The following is a 20,537-nucleotide window of genomic DNA, read 5'->3' as shown; positions in this document are numbered from 1 at the left end:
TTTTATGTGAAATGTGATCCCTCATTTTGAGGGCATTTATAAATTTCATTGAACAAATAATATATAAAAGGCGTTAATTAGCAGTATTTATTTTCAAATTAATTATAGTAATAATAAGTAAGTTATAATAACAGCACATACTTAAATTGCACGTATAAGACAACGCGAGAAATTAGCGCTGAAACTGCATTGCATTTGACAATGCATTGCAATAGTTCGATGTTTGAAGCTATAAATAATCATAATCGCCATCAGGATGCATCATAAAATCAACAAGCTTCCATTCTTATTTAACTTTTTATTTTTAAGTAAATAATCAACAATGTACTGATAGCTCATTACTCTCATTAAATAACTATGCAAAAGCTAGATTAACGTCATATTCTGAACCCAACCTCGCTAAGCGAAGTCTATCAACCCTTGAGCATGAAAGTTTAAAAAAAAGCAATCTTGGAAAATTCTCCAAAAGCATTTTAGCGATGTCCAAAGTAAACACTGAACCACCTAGACCCAAATTAAAAATGCTAGGTATTTGCATATTGGCTATGACTATTTGATTTTCATTTGAAAATGCTAAACCATTTAATGATAGCATTTGTAGTTTTTCAAATACTTAAGGCTCTCTACTACTCTGTTTTGGTTTAGTTTTGTACAGTTGTCAAGGAATAGATATTCCAAGTTACAATTTTTCCACAAAAAATCAATGTTTGACAATTGATCTTGACCACTCAAGTCTAAATATACAAGTTTAGAAGAGTGAACCAGCCCTTTTACAAGTATCAAAGAATTATTATCTAACTTCACATTTCTCAGTGAAAAGTATTGAAACGCCGACTATATTGGTATTGAAACCGAAAGGTGTATGACATGGATGCAGAGGAACAAGATGACATGCCTTTCGGTCTTCTTGAAGTCAAAGTCACTAAAGAGGGTACAACTGACTTCAGTTCTGTACAGTATATGACTGTTGGACAAAATGGCAATCTACAGCTCAAACGAGCACATTATTACTACTACCAGGTACAGTGTCAGCTGGCATTAACAGGGCTACCATGGTGTGATTTTTTTAGTTTCATCAATGAATCAGTATTTCATTGTGAAAGAATTGTCTTTGATGAAGGATTTTTTGAGCAAAGTAAAGATAAAGTTGATCTTTTTTATTTCAATTCTTTTCTGGAATAAATACAGCTGCAGCTCTGAAGAATTTAAAATTATTATATAAACTTACATGAAAGAATATGGTGACACAAAGGAATATTTATTGTTGTTCTGTTACTTGTTTGGTAATTACATTCACAATTCCATTACTGATAAGTATGAGTAGTATATATTATATTATTAGGTGTTGTTTTTGTCTCTTATAAGTGGACCTTGGAAGTTGGTCAATAGGCAAATAACGGTATAAACCTGATTGATTGTACCAAGCATGTTCAATGGAATGTCAGAATCAAATATGTGGTACTCCTTAATTCTACGTATTGCCCTTTCCACATGAATTCGTAATTTAGCAATTGACTTTGTTTGTTGGGCTTCACGAATGGAAAACTGGCCTTTGCTTTGAAGGTATGGGGGGAGATTTAGCTTGACTTTCTTTTTTAATAAAAGGTCTTCTATGTCAAAGCCTTTGTCGGCCATTACCGAGTCATTATCTTCCAATAAATCTAGTATACCTGAGCATCGTGTAATTTCCTTGTCTGAAATAGACCCTGTGTGCAGAGAAGATACCAAGGTAATAGAACCATGAGGTGCTATTCCAATCAGACCCTTTAGAGTGGTGTTACTTTTGTAAGAAGAATATAACTGTGACTGTAGCAAAAGTGAGGAAGGGGTCTGAACATACAACTCAGTACAATCTAAAATAACTCTGGTGGTTGGGTACATGTCCTTAAAAGACTGTGGCATGTACTCATCTATTGCCTCCCTGGACATCCAAACTGGCTGGGTGCCAAGAATAAAATATTAATAATTAGACCAAGTGGTCACTTTTCTACTAACAGATGATGTGCTAATAAGAAATCTATCGGCCAAATCTTGTTCAAACAAATCTAGTCTTATTCTAACTAAAAACCAAAACAACTCATCAATCAAAATCATAGTGCGAGCTGAAGGCCTGCTTTTTTGAATACCAGCAGAATAAACATACTTCATGTACTGAGCAGAAGGTGTGACAAAATCATAAAAACTGTAAAAATGATTATAGGTAGCAAAACCAGTGTAAAACTTTATGAGGTCATCATCAGAGGAAAATCTTTCTATACCAAACTTGTGCAATTTTAAGGCTGCAACTTGGGCTCTGAGGGCTTCTATTTCAACTTGAGCTGCACCATATGCTGCTCTCAGGGCCTCTGTTTCTGCTTCAACAGGAGTTCCTTCAGGCTGTGGTGCTGCTTCAGAATCAGGACAGGGCTCAGGTACATCAGGTACATTATTATCATTCTCATCCTCACTCTCGTCAGTCTGAGTCCCACTAAAACAGAAGTGATAAGTAAAATTAATGGCAAAGACAGCACTCTGAATGAATTATCATTATTTTCCCTCATAACAGTCATATCCATACAATTTATTTGTTGGATTTTTCACAACAGTAAATTAGGCACATTTCCTTTTTTATATATAAATATATATACCTGTCAACTTGTCCAATCAATTTTCTCCTTTGAGTGGTTTTACCAGACCAGTCGAACATTGTAGGAACGACGCCAGGTTTGAGAAGTCTTTTTCTTGAGTTGTTTGGGGGACGGTAATCACTGTCTAAGAAATGTTTCGAGCAAACCCTCGTGCTGTGTGTTATCTGAAAAGAGACCAAAACTATTATTATCTTACTAAAGAGAGCAAAGGCCATTCAATTTTTCATATTTTAGCTTACCTTGAAATAGGGTCCTTCGTCTCGCCTTACTTTTGTAATCCAGGCACTTCTTAGTGCTGCGTCTTTAGGGAGTCGATGAAAAGAAAGTGCTGGGTTGTAGCGCGAATCCCCATTACACAAAGGAACACTGCACTGAGTGAAATCGTGTCTTGGACTCAGTGCTTCCATGGTCCGTATTCGAGGTCTCGTACGTCATATACTCAGCTAAAACGCAATAAATATTGAAACAAAATTAAAATATGCTCTTTGCATATCAATATTAAAAAAAGAACTGCCTCATATATACTGTAGATCTTGGCTATCCGGTGTATCACTGATATAACACCTCTAGCTACGCCGAGAATATAACAAGCACAAGAGGTAGTTTGTTCGGACTTAAAATGGCGTAAACTCGGCGATGTTTAGCAAAACCATAGTTAAGAGTCCGAAAATAAACTCGTATGATATAGTTGTAAGTATTTGTATGAAATAATCAACACTAGTTTCTGAAATAACAGCAAACTCATGTAAACAACTTACCCGTGAAATCCGCCATTTTCACGTGCGTCTCACCCTCGACGCTTCGTCTTCAAGTCGCTAAAAAACCTTCTGTTTTTGATTTGAAACGTTTAAAACACGTTCACAAGATAGAAAAATATCTGAACAAAGTACTTCTGGAAAATCAACGGCTTTGAGAAAGAATATAAGGATAAAACAGACACTATAGTTCTGGAAAGGTCACGCTCCGCTACTTAAACTCTTGTTGTTGTCAAGGAATGTCTGGAAAGCTTGCCCGCCAGAGGCTTGTTGCTATGGGGGAATTTGACACGTGATCTATTGTTGCAAAAGGCCTATTCATATCAAGATTTTAGCAGCCAATCAAAACGCACCATGATAACAATGCGAGCAACGCAATATAAAGCGCGAATGAAGGAAGAAATATAAGATTTCGCTGAATTGCTAGACGTACGACGGCCATCGTGTTTTGGCAGGGGTCTAGGTCGACCGGCAGGGTTTTCGTCGATAGAATAAGGTAAGAAGAAAAAATAGACTAAAAGATAACTATATATACATATATAAAATTATATCGATCGAGTAAATCGTAAGGAAAAAAGTGAATTAGTTCTTGGATTTTTTGAACAAGATGGTAGCTTTATACGGCAACCATGGAATCCTTCGCTAGTTGTTTAAGCGTATTCGATTAATTGCGACAAGTTTTCTCCATCTTTTCTTCGCTAAATTACCGTTGATAGAATTTGATGTAGAAACCTTTTCATTTTGATTTCCACCGACTTGTTTTAGTTTCTTTTTAAATGGTGCAATTTAATTTTTTGCAATTTAAATATGAAGGAAGCTTCATGTGCATGTCTTGTGAAAACCGCGAACTGTACCGAACAATCGCGCAGTCATCAAATTTTACTCCAGATGCAACTTTCAAAAATTACTTTGAAAACGGTCTGAAATTTAACGGCAACCATGGAATCCTTTGCTAGTTGTTTAAGCGTGTTCGATTTATTGCGACAAGTTTTCTCCATCTTTTCTTCGCTAAGTTACCGTTGATAGAATTTGATGTAGAAACCTTTTCATTTTGATTTCCACCGACTTGTTTTAGTTTCTTTTTAAATGGTGCAATTTAATTTTTTGCAATTTCAATATGAAGGAAGCTGCATGTGCATGTCTTGTGGAAACCGCGAACTGTACCGAACAATCGCGCAGTCATCAAATTTTACTCCAAATGCAACTTTCAAAAATTACTTTGAAAACGGTCTGAAATTTATAAAATATTCGATGGAAAATAATTTGCGTAGTATACCTTTTGCTGTTCATTAACCGCAAAGGAATATTCATTGGAGCGAAGAAGCATTGTCATTAAAGCGAACAGGCATACAATAAGGCGAACGGAGTCTCAATAGTGCGATGGAACTTTCATTAAGAAATTTAGCATGGAATTTGACAATCATGAATATGTTTGCGTAAGTTCATTAACGTTTTCAAACTTTCATAAGCGTTTTGGTGCAGACAATAAACCACAACACACATTTAATACAGTGTTTTGGACATGTATTTACGCAATACAATATAAGTATCTTTTCCACTAGGAATTTTAGGATTTTAACTGTCTTTTCATTTTTTTTACAAGCCGTGAATATGATTTCGTACAAACAAAGCGCCCTTAGGTATAAATATCAGTCAGTTTTGAGTTTTTTAATCCCTCTTTTTTGGATATTGCAATGGTTCAACAAATAAACCAAATTCCAAATGAGTCAGACTAGCGTCTTTTGAGTGCCTATGAAGATCCACAGAAATGCATACAACGGTACAACCACATGTAAACATATCGTCCAAGATGTTTAAATAGAGAACACATTCAAGGATAAATTCACTTTTTTGTTTTTGAAAATCTACAATCGTAAAAGCTCAATATACTTATTTGTATTGCGTAAATAAATGTCCAAAACACTGTATTGAATATGTGTTGTGGTTTATTATCTGCACCAAAACGCTAATGAAAGTTCAAAAACGTTGATGAACCCACGCAAACATATTCATGATTGTCAAATTCACTGCTAAATTTCTTAATGAACGTTCAATCGCACTATTAAGACTCCGTTCGCCTTATTGTATGCCTGTTCGCTCTAATGACAATGCTTCTTCGCTTCAATGAATATTCCTTTGCGGTTAAGGAACAGCAAAAGGTGTAATGTTTAGAGCGCTGCTAGATTTCCCTGACTCTGAGGAGCGATATAAAACCCAGCAGCAAAGCTAGGCAGTTTAATTTGATCGCGCCTTCATACATACATACATACATACATACTTTATTATTTGGTACCTCAATTTGATATTTACAAGTCATAGATATATAAATTAACAAGAATTCAGGCACAAGCTACCTATAATAATCTAAAGGTTAGCCAAGATAGGCGGCTAGCATATTTACAATAATTTCATAAAATTTGATTGTCGAGAGAGGTATATTAATTCTAATTACAATATAATTATATTCATAGTAGTAATAAATTATGCGTTCGGTGTGTATATAATGAAGTTAGAGAGAATAAGAGAAAAATATCAAATGCCCTTGGCAGGATTCGAACCCATAGTTATATTCATATAAGAAAAGCAAGAAATAACAGAAAACTCATGTAAACAACTTACCCGTGAAATCCGCCATTTTCACGTGCGTCTCACCCTCGAAGCTTCGTCTTCAAGTCGCTATATTTGCATAGCCTATATGGATCTAATTGGATATCTTGGAAATTATATTAAGTTTAATTTTTAGAATATTTTGAATTTTTTGGAAAAGATAGAAAATATTCTAAAAATTAAACTTAAAATATTTTCCAAGATATCCAATTAGATCCATATAGGCATTGTAAGTATGAATAGTAATCTGCATTTTCATGATTTTTAAAGATGTTTCGGTACGTTTTCAAACGGCTTGTTTAAAAATCCAAGATGGCGATCTGGTTGTCACGGGACTTAGTTTCCATGGCAACCAAGGCTTTAAGGTTCCTTCTTTTCACAAAAGACATTAACTTGCCAAGTTTGGGTAAGATTCGTAGAAAACTGGCTATGAAACAGTTTTTCATCTGAGAGCCATGCCTTAATGATGCTGAGCGACAGTTAAACAACACCACGAGGTTAAGTTGTCTGTTGCCCCGAATATCTCGACCTGGGGTGGTTCCTTGGGGGCGGTGGGAGTAGCCCCAATTACTTCAGTTTTTGTCCTTTTTATTTATGTATAATAATTGTCTAGCTTAGAATAATCCAATAGTAATTATGTCAATCTTATTTCTTAATATGTCTAATTTATTTTATAGCTTCATAGTTTATCGTAAATTTATCTTGTGTGTATGTTATTGTAAATTAGATAGTTTTATCGATAGGTGAAGAGCCACCTCATGGATTCTATTGATTAAACCATTATTATTATTATTATTATTATTATTATTATTATTATTATTATTATTATTATTATTGTAACACGACAGTAACCACATGCATTCCTGGGGTACTTCAATTATTTCATTATACCTTAATTAACACTACCATAAATATATATTGTTCAATATAAAATGGCAGTAGCTACATGTAGTCGTAGATTGTGTATGTTTTTTAAAGTATCATAGTATTTTACTATTTTCAGAAAACAATTAATCCAGGAGCCACAATGGACCGAAATCATGATCAAAACAACATCGAAGCCGAAATCCGTAGAAACGAGGAAAGGATAGCGGCTTTGGAGAAAGATTTAAAAGAAAGTTTGCGCAGTACTAAAGATCTTAAAGATAGGATCAACGTTTTAGAAGAGAAAATACAAAAATTGAAAGATGAGAATAAATTGTTGAAAAAACAGCGGCAAGAAATGGAAAAGAGAATGGAGAATTTAGAGAAAGAAATTGAACATCAGAAAGCCGTGTTGGTTATTGTGCAAATTGGCACAGCCTTACAGAGAAATTCGTGCAAGTACGTCCTGGGAGAACATTTCAAAGAAAACTGGTATTACAAGTTTAAAGAAATTTGCAATTACATCCAGAAAGATCTGAAACATGACAGGAAGGCCCAAGAGTCAGCAAGGAAGCGGCTGACGGAAGTAAAGAAAAAGATTCCTTGGGACCAACGTTTGGTGGATAGTCTTAAAACACTTAATGAAACAAGAATCGGCTATGCTCGTCCTGACCTAAGCAGCGAAATCATCCAACAAGCTACAGATTATTTGAAAGAGAAGACTGATATTTTGGTCGACGGAATGGTCGACAATGTTGACAAACTAACAAAACAATGGGAAACCTCCGAAGAATTGTTAAAGTAAGTTTGCATTTTGTACATAAATTAATTCTTTCATAGATTAGAATATCTCTGGATGCGTAATTATGATTTGCAAAACCTATTTTCTTGATTAAGCCTAGTGCAGCAACAAAATCTATTGCATGGTCAGGGTTGTTGTTATTACTTTACTGCTTTACATTATGGTAAAGGTTTGGAAAGTGCTTTTTTATTATAACCTAAGTGTTTCAGACCCAAGGGAGGGGGGAAGGAGAGGCGAAGAAAGGGAGAGAGGAGAGTCTGACTCCAATGCTATTTGAAACTTGTAATGCGTGTCCATATTCTGGACACACGCGTCTGATTGCACAAAAAAACATTTATCAGAAGTAATTACAAATCTAACACTTCATCAGCTAAATGACGCCCAGGTTGAACATCTTGCCAAGATTCTTGCAAGATCTTATAAAAATCTTACAAGATCTTAACAAAGATCTTAAGCAAGATCAGGCAAGATCTTGTACCAAGATCCTGTAAGATCCTGCAAGATACTGCATAAACTTGCCAAGATCATGCAAAGATCCTGTAAGATCAGGCAAGTTTATGCAGTATCTTACAGGATCTTGGCAAGTTTATGCAGTATCTTGCAGGATCTTGGTAAGATCATGCCAAGATAAGACCTGATCTTACATAAGATCTTGGCAAGTTTATGCAGTATCTTGCAGGATCTTGGTAAGATCATGCCAAGATAAGACCTGATCTTACATAAGATCTTGGCAAGTTTATGCAGTATCTTGCAGGATCTTGGTAAGATCATGCCAAGATAAGACCTGATCTTACAGGGTCTTGGCAAGTTTATGCAGTATCTTGCAGGATCTCGGTAAGATCATGCCAAAATAAGACCTGATCTTACTGGATCTTGGCAAGTTTATGCTGTATCTTGCAAGAAATGTACATGTTTTTTCAATGCCTTGACAAGATCTTCCTGGGTATTGTAAGATGTTTTAGGGTCTTGGCAAGATCTTCCAGGATTTGGTAAGATCTTTCAGAGTCCCTGGTATTGGGACTTACACCATAAGGCTTTAGGATCATGCCAATTAGATCTTTCAAAGATTGATTTGTAGCACTTAAATTAAAATATCCTGTAAACGAGTTGTCTAAGTAAGGATAAAACTTATTAGAGGTCTTGATCGAGAATAACTTTAATTGAAAAAAATTCAGAATCAAGAATAATAGATAAATTACACAATTTTGTTGCTGTCTAAAATAGTACATAATTGCATTCTTTCTATTTATATTGCTATAAGAAAATACATCTTCTTCAAGCATGATTTAAGAAATTGGAATATTATTAAGATCAAAAATTTACATGAGTATGCATATAATGTACCACTTAAAGAAATTATCTGTGATTTGTGTTGGTCAGGAACAGCAAAAACCACATTGCATAATTATTTTTGAAGAAAACCTTAATTTCCCAGAGGACTAATGTAGCTAATTACGATAATATTTCTTATTAAAAAAAAAAAAAAAATGGAAAACTCAAAGTAAAAATATTTTCAAAACTTGATTATTGCAGCTAGGCAATATTTCAATCATAGTTAATAGAGGGGACCGGAATGGTTATGAAACTATTGTCATAGGGTGGCCTTTGTTCGCTTAATTTTGATGTTGAACAGTTCTTGACCATGCACAATGTTTGATTTATGCTCATCCGAAATAAGAAAACATAAACTTTGTTGATGGGATTGTCGAAAGGAATATTCAAATATCTCTTATAAATCTTTAATTATTTTGAACTAGCAGCCAAAAGAAAGATTTTGGTCTAATGTTCACTCAGCCATTGCCAACAATGGTAAAACAAAGGATTGTGCAGGGTCACGCTTGGAAAAAGTGAACAATAACCAATTACAACAGGTTTCATAACCATTCCCCTCTATTTGCTTTGTTTCGATTCAGGAATATAATAAAAATCAGAGAACTATTCATCATTGCTTTCTACCACTTTCTGATTCATCTGTAGTTTGCGTGCACAATCTCTGCATTTCTGATTACAGACATCAACAACATGCTGATGCATTTTCTGGATCTTTTCTTTTCCGTAATTTGCATACAGCACCTCTTAAAAAAGAGAACAAAGAAAAATAAAAATTATTTTGTTAGATATTATAAAATATATATTTTCACTTCTTTAAGTCCCATTTTGATTTTTTATTTGGATGGCAAAAATGTTGGAGAAACACCATTTCAGTATTTTATTTGTGAACAAAAATGTTTTTGCTTTACATTTTCAAGGTACTCACCTAACATTTTTCCAATTCTCTCTTGGTCTAATTCTTTCTTTGATGACCTCTTTGAGGCAAACAGAATCCCCTGACTCATTTCTTCCACTGAAAAAAGTTTGTCCATTAACCTCAGGGCATTTTTGTGAGGCTCTCTTGCAGGTGCCTTCAATGTAAGCAGATTTATGCCATTGTGTTCCTGTAAAAATAAACAATATATATATTAATATGATTCTAGTTTCCTATATTTCCTAAATTTTAGCACATTGGAATTAATGCTTGAATCATAGGAGGAACAAGAGATACAAACATTTAAAGCCATCCGAACTTTAGAGTTTTGGCTAATTAGGTTCAAATTTCAAACTTGCCACAATCCCGCCTGCTCGTTTCTAAAGTGACCTATTGATTCAACAGGTACATACTACTCATATAAATAAGGGAAAAATTATTATGTTAGAAACTTACAATGTTTTGAAGAGCAGAGGCATCTGATAGGTCCTTTAATGATCCCATTGGTGTTGAAGGGCTTGGAGGTAAAGCACTAGATCTTGACCTATCTGGAGTTCCCTCATTCTAAGTTTAAAATTAAAAAAAAACCCCAAGTTTTTATGTTAATATTGTAGCCTGATTTTAGATGCGTTTTCTTGTTGAGATCCTCTTTCATTTGGTTGTAACAATTGGATATGTACTTGCCTTGGTTAATTTTGTCTTCAAAGCCTTCTCTAAGTCAGTCATCCTTTGATTCAGACTTGACATTTCCTTCATGAGCTTTGCAATGTGCACCTTGCACTCACAGCCAGGTTTAGGAATGTTGGCAATGGGCTGCAAGTTCAACAAAATAAAGTATTTTCAGAAAATTGTCAAAAATTAATGAGGTCAGGAATTGGATCAAGTGAAAATAGGAAATAAAATTAGAACATTTTGTTGCTTTATGCCAAATCCAAAAGAAAGAACAGGAAAATTAACAGTCTTAAAGGACTTTGCACTGTTATTTGGCTGTGACAATGATTTTTGAAATAGGTGTATAAAGCTTCTGCAATTACCGCATCCTCCAAATTCGAAACTAGCGAATACAGCCTTTCTCTTTCCTTCTCTGCTTCATCAATCTCTTCATCATCACTATCTGACTCTTCGTTTTCTGTTTCCACTTCAATAAGTTTCCTTTTTGGTTTAGGTGCTGTAACGGAAAAAAATGCATCAAATGATATGGTGGACATGTCTCCTTTTTTATTTTGATATCAAAGGAAAGATTTCAGTTAGATTGTTTATTTTAAACAAAAGCATATAAAAATACAATGCAAACACAACAATTGTGATCTTAGAAGACTTAAAAATAAGTTATTATTCTTACCATCTTCTCTAACCTCCGGTTTCTTATTTAATCTCTTGATAGTCTTCTCATTTGCTACAATAATTAAAAAAAACACTCTATAACTTGTTTTTAAGACTAGTTCTCAGTTCTAAATCACACTAGACTCTGGAATGGGTTCAGGTAGTCTTTATTAACATAAAACTCAATACTATGAATATACAGATAAAAAACATTATATATACATATATTTAAATCCTAAGTCTATATTGTTACAAACGTATTTACTATTATTCCCCTGAATAATAAGTCAACATCGAGAAAACAAAAATATTACACAATTAACTTTGAAGCGCCATTTTATAAATTTAGATTTTTAGCTTATTAACGTAGATTTTTAGATAAAGATACATAGTTATATATTTAATATATATTTCAATTTTCCTTATTAGTCAGTTTTTTCATCTTATAATTCCTTCTTCTTTGTAAGTATTATATATTAACATATTCATATTTAAATAATGGACAAATTCTATTCGTTTTTTACAATCTTGAAAAAATGTATAAATATTTAAAAATTATTAATTATTGATTAGAGATTATTGTTATTATTAATTATTGATTAAAGACTATATATTTTTAGAGAAAAAAAATAAAAATTTATTTACACAATTAACTTTTGACTACCTCTATAGTGGAGTGGTGGGCAGGACAAATTCTATAAAGCGGTAGTTCGGTGTGTTATTCCTATCGCAAGCTAAGTGAAAGTGCTTCAGCTAATTAAACGCACTAATTAAGTATTAGCGTCCTTACTTATTATGTTTGCATATTACATTGATGTGCTAAAATGCCATATGATGGATCAATAGATTAATTAAATTCAACTTCCTGTTCCCATCCTGGCCCGCCTACAGATTTAGATTCATATTAACCTCTGTTAATATCCACTTTAAGCAGGGAAACCAAGGCAGTTTACTGCTGTGCGTACGTGGTGACATACACTGTACTCTGATTGTTCATGTGTATTGCCCAAATTTCCTTTCACAACAAATATTGTTGGCTCGATCAACAATGGATAAAAGAAAGAGTTTTTTACCTGGTAATTGTTTGCCAAATTGTAGAGCAGCCACTCTATCTAGATCACGTTTTGGACCTACAATGCAAAGAAAAAACAAGGATCATAAAGAACTTTACAAATCGTTTAAAAATTGTGGGTTTAAAATGCATGCAAGTATGTCTTAGTCAATGCCTCACATTGAGTCTCCAATTATTAACTTTTCATAAATCAGCAATGGGAATATTCTTACCAATATTTGTTAAATTTCCAATATGCGTTCGCGTGCCGCTCTTTACTTTTACTTTAGTCCCAATCGTCAAGTCTATGTCCGGACAGAGCACTTGATTTCTGTCTGCCACCGAATAGGTATTATCATCGAACACTATCAGATAATACCGGTCTTCATTAACTGTAATTGATAGAATCATAGTTTTAATATCTACTACAATTAACCGCAATACAATCTGTTATTTTAAATTATTTCTACTCAGACAGATCCTAATCAACGCTTTTGAAAACTTCTAGGCATCAGCGCGGCATTCTTAAGGAAGAAGATCGCTGTATGCAACGCTTTTGAAAATCTTAAACGGCTAGGCATCAGCGCGGCATTCTTAAGAGAGAAGATCACTGTATGCAACGCTTTTGAAAATCTTAAACGGCTAGGCATCAGCGCGGCATTCTTAATAAAAAAGATCACTGCATGCAACGCTTTTGAAAATCTTAAACGGCTAGGCATCAGCACGGCATTCTTAAGAAAGAAGATCACTGCATTCAACGCTTTTGAAAATCTTAAACGGCTAGGCATCAGCACGGCATTCTTAAGAAAGAAGATCACTGCATGCAACGCTTTTGAAAATCTTAAACGGCTAGGCATCAGCGCGGCATTCTTAAGAGAGAAGATCACTGTATGCAACGCTTTTGAAAATCTTAAACGGCTAGGCATCAGCGCGGCATTCTTAATAAAAAAGATCACTGCATTCAACGCTTTTGAAAATCTTAAACGGCTAGGCATCAGCGCGGCATTCTTAAGAAAGAAGATCACTGCATTCAACGCTTTTGAAAATCTTAAACGGCTAGGCATCAGCACGGCATTCTTAAGAAAGAAGATCACTGAATGCAACGCTTTTGAAAATCTTAAACGGCTAGGCATCAACGCGGCATTCTTAAGAGAGAAGATCACTGTATGCAACGCTTTTGAAAATCTTAAACGGCTAGGCATCAGCACGGCATTCTTAAGAAAGAAGATCACTGCATTCAACGCTTTTGAAAATCTTAAACGGCTAGGCATCAGCACGGCATTCTTAAGAAAGAAGATCACTGCATTCAACGCTTTTGAAAATCTGTTACCTTTGCTTGTTTCTTTCATAACAGTTCTTGAAGTCATGTTGAAGTGGATAAATGGTCGAAGCAGTTTTGTAATGCGAGAAGTTTTTTCCGTCGATGAAAGCACGTGTGCGTAATTTTTGACGTCCTATATTAGAGTTGAGCACGTGATGGCTTCTCGTTTCATTGGATAACCAATGAAATTGTTTCTTGTATGACGTCGCGTTTCATTGGCTAAAACGCACCAATGATTGTGCGACATTTTCCCCGCTATTTACAGTAGATTATTTGCGAGGGGAACGATAAATATTGGTTGACACGAAAGATTACATAAATCGAAAGCGAAGTTTATCCATTTTCTTATAGAAAGTAATATTAGATGTAAAGATGACTTTGAATTAGCACAATACTCACCCAAAAAAGCATGAACTCGGATTCAGATAAAGAATCGAGCGATTCCAGCCGTGCAAATCTTGACAGTGGGACTGATAACGAGTACGATGTTTCTGATGATGAAACTAGTGTTGATACCACTCCATTAAAAAACACTCCATTGAAAAATACTCCATTGAAAAACAAGGATGGAATAGACTGCCAGAGAAAGAAAAGAACTACCAGATATCCATTATTTTCCAGTGATGACGAAGGTCATTCTATAGGCGTGTTAAAAAAAAAGAAATATCTGAATCACCACGATGACGACAGTGGTACGAGTAGTGAAGATGAATTGTTTAGTTACAAAAAAAGAAAGAGAAGCCCGAGAAAGCTATTACACAACTCTTATTTACTGGATACATCCACTGATGAAGATGAGAATAGTATGTTAAATGAAATAGAAGTACATCAGCAACAGTACCAAGATGATGAAAGTGTTGTCTGCTCGTCATCCATCTATGATTCCGATCAAGAAATCCAGCTTGATATTGAACATCATGTTGATGGCCAATCCTCCTCGCAGTGTTCTGAATCAAATGTTGAATCTGGAACCTGCAGTTCAAGTGATGAGCAAAGTTCTAGTGATGAATCGAGATCTGATGATGTTCTAGATGCATCTAGGGATGAAAATAGTAAGAATATTTTCGACGACATAATCTGTGAGAATTCGAATTTAACTCGTGGCGCAAGTTACGTCCTAATCCTACAGTTCTCACGGAAATACAAACTTTCACGCAAAGCACAGAATGATTTACTCACACTTATAAGGTTGCATTGCCCAGATGACGTCAAAGATGTAATTCCCAAGACATATAAGGAGCTTTTAAAACGGACATTGCCTGGAATTTCTACTTTAAAGAAAACCCGACTTTGTCGGGTCTGTAAGGAAACATTAGAAGATAATGCTGTGGCGTGCCAGAAAGGACATCGTGTTGCAAATAGGAATCCCACGAAGGATGAGGCTTTTTTTATCAACATACCTCTAGAACCTCAGCTAAAGATCCTTATCGAAGGTAAAGTAACATCTTATTTTATCGTTTTAGAAAGATTTGTTAAAAAAATGTTGAAGCAGGCATAGAGTTTCCCATTATCCTCATCATGTGGGAGAGGGGTTTCTAATTAACTAGTAAGTGTACTTTAATGTGGATGCATTTTTTCTTTCGTATTCTACAGAAAATACTTCAGATATACTGGCTTCATGCGAAAGACAACGGTTGGAATGTTCTAAAGAATCAGCAACATACAAAGACATAACAGATGGCTCTTCGTATAAAGACTTTTATAAAACAATTCATGATGAAGATCCAGAGGGAACCAGCCACCATATCAGTTTGATGTTAAGTACTGATGGAGCCCCAGTTTTCAAATCTACTAACTCTTCAATATGGCCCTTATATGTTGTAATTTTGGAGATTCCACCAAATAAGAGGTATGAGAGTATATATGAGTATAGTCTTGATGTCTTCCCTTTGTCTGGAGTCTAATCTCTCCTTAAAATTTGGTAAATTTGGTTTTAGATATTCTATCAAGAATGTACTTCTACTTGGCCTTTGGTATGGACCCCAGAAACCTGACATTAATGCCTTCCTACAGACTACTTTAACAACAATTTCAAAGTTAGCAGAAGATGGTATGTTTTCATACTTTGTTCCTATGACTAACATGCAGTATTTACTTCAATGAAAATAGCTGCAAGAATAGATATGGAACATTTATGTAAGAATGAGTTATGATAAACTTAAGTTATTATTTCAACATTCATTTTGAGGTCTGGAGTGCACTGCCGGAGGAGATTTCTTGACATTCAAGGTGCATTTACACTGCTGTATTTGTGACCTTCCTGGAAAGGCCCTTATACTTCTTCATAAGCTTTTTAATGGAAAGTTTGGTTGCTCAGTAAGTCAAGTAAATATAAATACATTACAATGTAATATAATTGACAATACATTTTTTGAAAGATCAAAATGTAGCCATGTCTAGCTGTTTGGACAATATTAATACTATAACTCTTGTGCAGATTTGTTTTCACCCAGGATTGAGGTTACCAATAAGAGGGAATGTAAGGGTTTACCCTTTCTCAGCAAAGTATACGAGAAGAACAGCAAGAGAAACTCGGTTTCATGCTTTAGTAGCTGAGGCTAGTGGTGCTAGTGTGAGTAAAAATTAAATTATTACAATGATTAAATAAATTCTAGCTGAAATAAAAAATGACAGATCTTTTAAATTATTAAGTAGTGTAAAGTCAATAATTAATTCTTGCACTTTCACAATAATTTGGAAAACTTTTTAATATGCATCATCACTTAATATTCAATATTCTTTGCACATAAGGCTTTTGATTACCAACATGTTCATTTTAAAACAGGTATTTGGGTTGAAAGGTTTTTCTATACTTCTGAATCATATGAGCATTCCTGATGGTTGTCCGATTGATTACATGCATTGCATTCTTCAAGGTAAATGTACACACGTGCACAATAATGCAAAAGTATAACACATGCATGAACATAATCATTAATTATTAATTAACTGATTAGAATAAGGTATCACTAATACGTGTGCCATAAATATTCACTACTCTAGGTACTGGTAAATGGATTCTAACAGCAATGATAAATTCAAGTAATAAGGATAAGCCTTTCTACCTGTCTCCGGCTTCACAGAGGAAAGTAAATACAAGTATAGAGTCAATTGCAGTGCCTCATGACATGGAAAGAAAACCTAGAACTCTGGATAACTTGAAAAGATGGAAAGGTTAAAATTAAAAATATGTTCTTTTAATTTGGTGAAGTATTAATTAGCATACAGTATATAGGTACTAATTAAAGACATGATTGCTTTTCTTTTTCATAACACAGCTACTGAGATTCAACATTTCTTGTTGTACTTTGGTCTTCCTGTCCTGAAAGGAGTATTAAATCCAGAATACTTCCATCATTTGGCTTTACTCTCCTCTGCTCTATGGATATTCTTGAAGAACGAAATAACAAGAGATGAAATTGAATTTGCTGGAATTGTTATTAAATCATTTTGTCGCCTCATGAAACAGTACTATGGTATATCAAACTTTCAAACTTTTAACTACCAGTAACAATAATTATTATAAAAATTATTTTCATTAATAAGATATGCTAGAGCGAAAGTCCTAGAGGATCAGTGTTAGTCCTAAATAAGATGGATTCTAGTCTTTTATCACATGGTGGCCATATAGGTTGAAACTATAGGTCTTGAATCCCCTGGGTCCCCTATAGGCCTCAATTTTTAGAGACTTCTCACAGCATTCAACAAAAACGGTTTACACTGAATAAACATGGCCACTGTGTGATGAAAGCCAAGTATGGGTGCTTGTAGTTCTAAGCTTTTTGTTTGTTTGCTTGTCAATGATTACATTCAAGGTGTAAGAAGTGAAACAATCAATGCCCACAGTCTATCTCATTTGGAACAACAAGTTCATATTATGGGTCCACTGTGGACACATTCATCATTTGCATTTGAAGCTATGATTGCCCATCTGCTAACTGCTTTCAAAGGGACAAGAGGAGTTGCAGACCAGGTAGCTAAACAGCTATTATTAAAATTTTAAAAAAGTATCCAACAAGCTTAATTTAATTCATAAATTATGCAATTTTATATACAAATTTGTGTTGATTTTTTTAATGTGTACTCTTCTATTTGATTAGATGGCTAACAACTATTTGGTGGAGAGACAGATCTATCCTCTTACCCACCAGCTTCAAGAATCTGATGCCGGGGAGGAAGTTAAGCATTTTTCCAAGCGCTTGTCATTGTCAAAGCCCAGGTAAATAAACATTTTGTAGCTATAGAGTAAAGAGTTTACCCTGAGAAGTACAAGCCTAATATATTAAATCACTTGATAAACTTTTGTAACATCACTTTAAATCGCAGAAAATTTGACATGGCTGAATAAGCATAGTGTTTGAATGAAACAGCTGTACTAACATAATTTGGGCCAACCCAAATTCCACTTTTAGTACAGCTCATGGAAAGTACGCCATCTGAACTTGGTCTAAGTTGACTAGTTAAAGCAATTTTAACAATCTAATGCATGTTGTTTTCAATTTTCAACACTACAGGCTCAAATGGAGTCAACAGGAAAGGAGTGCAGTATCTTTTGCTGAGCCTACCCAACTTAAATCTATGAGTGCCGAGGAAGTTAATGCTGTCAATGCATTACTTGCTGTTTGCAACCTTTCCCTAGTACATGTAGATGTAAATGAAAAATACAACTATGCAGAGAGAATAGAGATGAATGGGAACGTTTTTCATTCACGATCCTACAAAAGGGCTGGGAAGTCATGTAGTTCTATTGTTCAGCTACGTTCTTTAGACCAGTCTGAATATTTTTATGGGGAGGTACAAACTTATATAAGAGTAAAATCATTACCTATTGCAATAGTCAAGCTTTATAGTCAAGTAGTAACTTCTATTTGCTCTGTCAATATCACACCACCATCAGATCCATCAGTTTTGGCATATGCAAGTGCTAAGCTACTAGGAAGTAACCATATACCTATGTCTGGTCCTCTTGAACCAGAGCTCTTTGCTATCAAATGTACAAGTATCACATGTAAATGTATATTAGTCAAAGTGAATGAGCCTTTCATTTTTGCCTATGTTACACCAGTAACAGACTTCAATTGTAAATAATATATAATGCTCTCAACTTAAAATGTGAACTGTTTTTTTGCAAAATAGATGAAGTAATATTATTTTAAAGTGACAATGACTATATTATATTCTTGTTTGTTTACTTTCCTCAGCAGTAATTTTCACAACAGTAGTGTGGTCATGTAACATATACTCTGATAGTAAGATATTAGTCTGAGGATCATTATTAAATATTATAAGGAGTAAATAAAACTGGCTGAAGTTGCTGTCTTAGATTCTTAAAATATTTTTAAATGTCTTGCAAAGATTATGACAATTAAATTATAGAGAAAATTCAATTAAGTTCATTTAAAGATCACAACTAATCTCGTAAAAGCTTCTTGATAAGATCATGCCATGATCTTGGCAAGAGTCTTGTAAAGATTTTGTAAGAATCTTTGGATATATTTTCAAATATCTTGCAAGATTATTACAAGATCTTAGGAAGATCTTATTAAGATCTCAAAAAGATCTTGCTTAAGATATTGTTAATAACTTGATAAGATCAATGCATGATCTTGCCAAGATCTTGATACTATCTTTGGAAGATCTTGTTAAGATCTTTTGAAGATTTTCAAATTGTCTGCAAGATCATTGCAAGATCTTGTTAAAATCTTTATGAGATCTTGACTAAGATCTTGTTAAGAACTTGATAAGATCATGGCATGATCCTGCCAAGATCTTGATACTGTCTTTGGAAGATCTTGTTAAGATCTTTGGATATATTTTCAAATCAACTTGCAAGATCATTACAAGATCTTGGGAAGATCTGGTTAAGATCTTGATAAGATCTTGTTAAGGACTTGCCAGGATCTTGGCATGATCTTGTCAAGATCTTGCAGTTTTAGTATGTTAAATCTCTTTTTAAGAAATAAAAAGATCTTGAAAGGGTCTTGGCAAGATCTTATCAAAATCTTGCCAAAATCTTGGGTTTACACAAGATCTTACCAGATCTTGCAAGATCTGGCAAGATCTGACAAGATCTTACCAAGATGCTCAACCTGGGCAGTCATCTTGTATTTTATCATCGATCTAGCTAACTAGTTTTTACATAATGTATAAATTAAGTATTTTACTCAAAATGAAAACTAGCCTTTGTGTTTATACTACATAAAACTAACGTTACCTTTTCAGTGAAAATTATCAACTCGCCCTTTTTTATCGCTTTTTCTCTGTTGCTGGTCCAATACTTTGGAACTCTTTGCCCGATAGCACTAGAAGAATTGACTCTTTAGATTTATTAAAGTCATCCCTGAATGAAAACCATTTTGTTTCGTACAGCATATCCATGATATTTCCATAATAATTTTTCCTTTATAGATTTATATTTACATATATTTTATTTCTCTCTCTCTCTCTCTCTCTCTCTCTCTATACACACATATATATATATATATATAACTTATTAATTTCATATTGTAAAGCGCATAGAGGTTTCAGAATGTGCTATGTAAATACTCTGTTATTATTATTATAATTATTATTACTATTATTATTATTCATTATTATTTATTATTGTTGTTATCATTATTCTTCTTCTTCTTCTTTCAGGCCAAGCTTCTTCTTCAAGCTTCAAAATTGCAATCTTGATCTAAAACTGTAACCATTAAACATATTAGCAATATTATCAGGGCATCTCTTAGCAATACAAACAATTACATAAAAATTGGCAATGGGATGAATTTAATAATTGACTTTTCCTAAAGTTGAAAAAAAAGGAAATAATGATGATAGTAATGACAATAGTGATGCTTATAAAGGCAGCATAATTATGAACATACTAATAATGATGCTGATGACAGTATAATACTTATGATGATGATAAATAATTAATTGTTAATCAATAAAAAAATA

General features: G+C 34.1%; 3 protein-coding genes and 1 pseudogene across 7 annotated transcripts; 2 read left to right on the top strand and 2 right to left on the bottom strand.

Annotated features, from left to right (window-relative positions):
- Nucleotides 1-992: 992 nt before the first annotated feature.
- LOC148913007 (uncharacterized) lies at nt 993-3,678 on the bottom strand (annotated as a pseudogene). Its single transcript, XR_016119207.1, has 4 exons — nt 3,386-3,678; nt 2,867-3,070; nt 2,628-2,791; nt 993-2,467 (listed from the first exon to the last, which is right to left on the bottom strand). The product of XR_016119207.1 is annotated as an uncharacterized LOC148913007 (transcript).
- Nucleotides 3,679-3,766: 88 nt separating this feature from the next.
- On the top strand, nt 3,767-20,405 carry LOC148913004 (uncharacterized). Of its 2 annotated transcripts, none has more exons than XM_089026906.1 (3): nt 3,767-3,878; nt 6,993-7,654; nt 20,235-20,405. In XM_089026906.1, exons 2-3 carry the CDS (start codon nt 7,017-7,019, stop codon nt 20,284-20,286), a joined length of 690 nt encoding a protein of 229 aa, XP_088883032.1. In that variant the 5' UTR covers nt 3,767-3,878; nt 6,993-7,016; the 3' UTR covers nt 20,287-20,405. The 2 variants fall into 2 exon arrangements, with proteins under 2 accessions (XP_088883032.1, XP_088883033.1); XM_089026907.1 differs by having other exon boundaries at nt 3,775-3,878; nt 6,976-7,654.
- LOC148913006 (uncharacterized) lies at nt 9,591-13,663 on the bottom strand. The gene is made up of 9 exons (XM_089026758.1): nt 13,605-13,663; nt 12,508-12,666; nt 12,297-12,353; nt 11,243-11,296; nt 10,935-11,068; nt 10,585-10,713; nt 10,357-10,464; nt 9,913-10,090; nt 9,591-9,730 (listed from the first exon to the last, which is right to left on the bottom strand). The coding sequence occupies exons 1-9, from the start codon at nt 13,639-13,641 to the stop codon at nt 9,591-9,593; spliced, it is 996 nt and encodes a 331-aa protein (XP_088882884.1). The 5' UTR covers nt 13,642-13,663.
- On the top strand, nt 14,005-18,896 carry LOC148913005 (uncharacterized). 3 transcript variants are annotated; one of them, XM_089026904.1, is made up of 11 exons: nt 14,005-15,028; nt 15,189-15,444; nt 15,533-15,645; nt 15,784-15,911; nt 16,033-16,167; nt 16,381-16,471; nt 16,599-16,769; nt 16,874-17,071; nt 17,411-17,568; nt 17,696-17,814; nt 18,110-18,896. In XM_089026904.1, the coding sequence occupies exons 1-11, from the start codon at nt 14,005-14,007 to the stop codon at nt 18,681-18,683; spliced, it is 2,967 nt and encodes a 988-aa protein (XP_088883030.1). In that variant the 3' UTR covers nt 18,684-18,896. The 3 variants fall into 3 exon arrangements, with proteins under 3 accessions (XP_088883030.1, XP_088883029.1, XP_088883031.1); XM_089026903.1 differs by having other exon boundaries at nt 15,784-15,920; XM_089026905.1 differs by lacking the exon at nt 16,033-16,167.
- Nucleotides 20,406-20,537: the final 132 nt, after the last annotated feature.

Source organism: Actinia tenebrosa, unplaced genomic scaffold (assembly GCF_029948245.1).
Source record: "Actinia tenebrosa isolate PJP-AT-01 unplaced genomic scaffold, QUT_ActTen_1.0 PGA_scaffold10__47_contigs__length_13832649, whole genome shotgun sequence".
Classification (NCBI taxonomy): Eukaryota; Metazoa; Cnidaria; class Anthozoa; order Actiniaria; family Actiniidae; genus Actinia; species Actinia tenebrosa.
This window is presented reverse-complemented; position numbering and strand designations above follow the sequence as displayed.

What these genes read in the sequence shown, in the direction of transcription:
- LOC148913004 (XM_089026906.1), top strand. Translation starts at nt 7,017, where the DNA reads ATGGACCGAAATCATGATCAAAACAACATCGAAGCCGAAATCCGTAGA. An exon ending in ACCTCCGAAGAATTGTTAAA is followed by an intron (nt 7,655 to 20,234) that starts GTAAGTTTGCAT and finishes TTCTTCTTTCAG; the next exon opens with GCCAAGCTTCTTCTTCAAGC.
- LOC148913006 (XM_089026758.1), bottom strand. Translation starts at nt 13,641, where the DNA reads ATGACTTCAAGAACTGTTATGAAAGAAACAAGCAAAG. An exon ending in TATGAAAGAAACAAGCAAAG is followed by an intron (nt 12,667 to 13,604) that starts GTAACAGATTTT and finishes TATCAATTACAG; the next exon opens with TTAATGAAGACCGGTATTAT. An exon ending in ATTTGGCAAACAATTACCAG is followed by an intron (nt 11,297 to 12,296) that starts GTAAAAAACTCT and finishes TAATTATTGTAG; the next exon opens with CAAATGAGAAGACTATCAAG.
- LOC148913005 (XM_089026903.1), top strand. Translation starts at nt 14,005, where the DNA reads ATGAACTCGGATTCAGATAAAGAATCGAGCGATTCCAGCCGTGCAAAT. An exon ending in GAGATTCCACCAAATAAGAG is followed by an intron (nt 15,445 to 15,532) that starts GTATGAGAGTAT and finishes ATTTGGTTTTAG; the next exon opens with ATATTCTATCAAGAATGTAC. An exon ending in TAACTTGAAAAGATGGAAAG is followed by an intron (nt 16,770 to 16,873) that starts GTTAAAATTAAA and finishes TTCATAACACAG; the next exon opens with CTACTGAGATTCAACATTTC.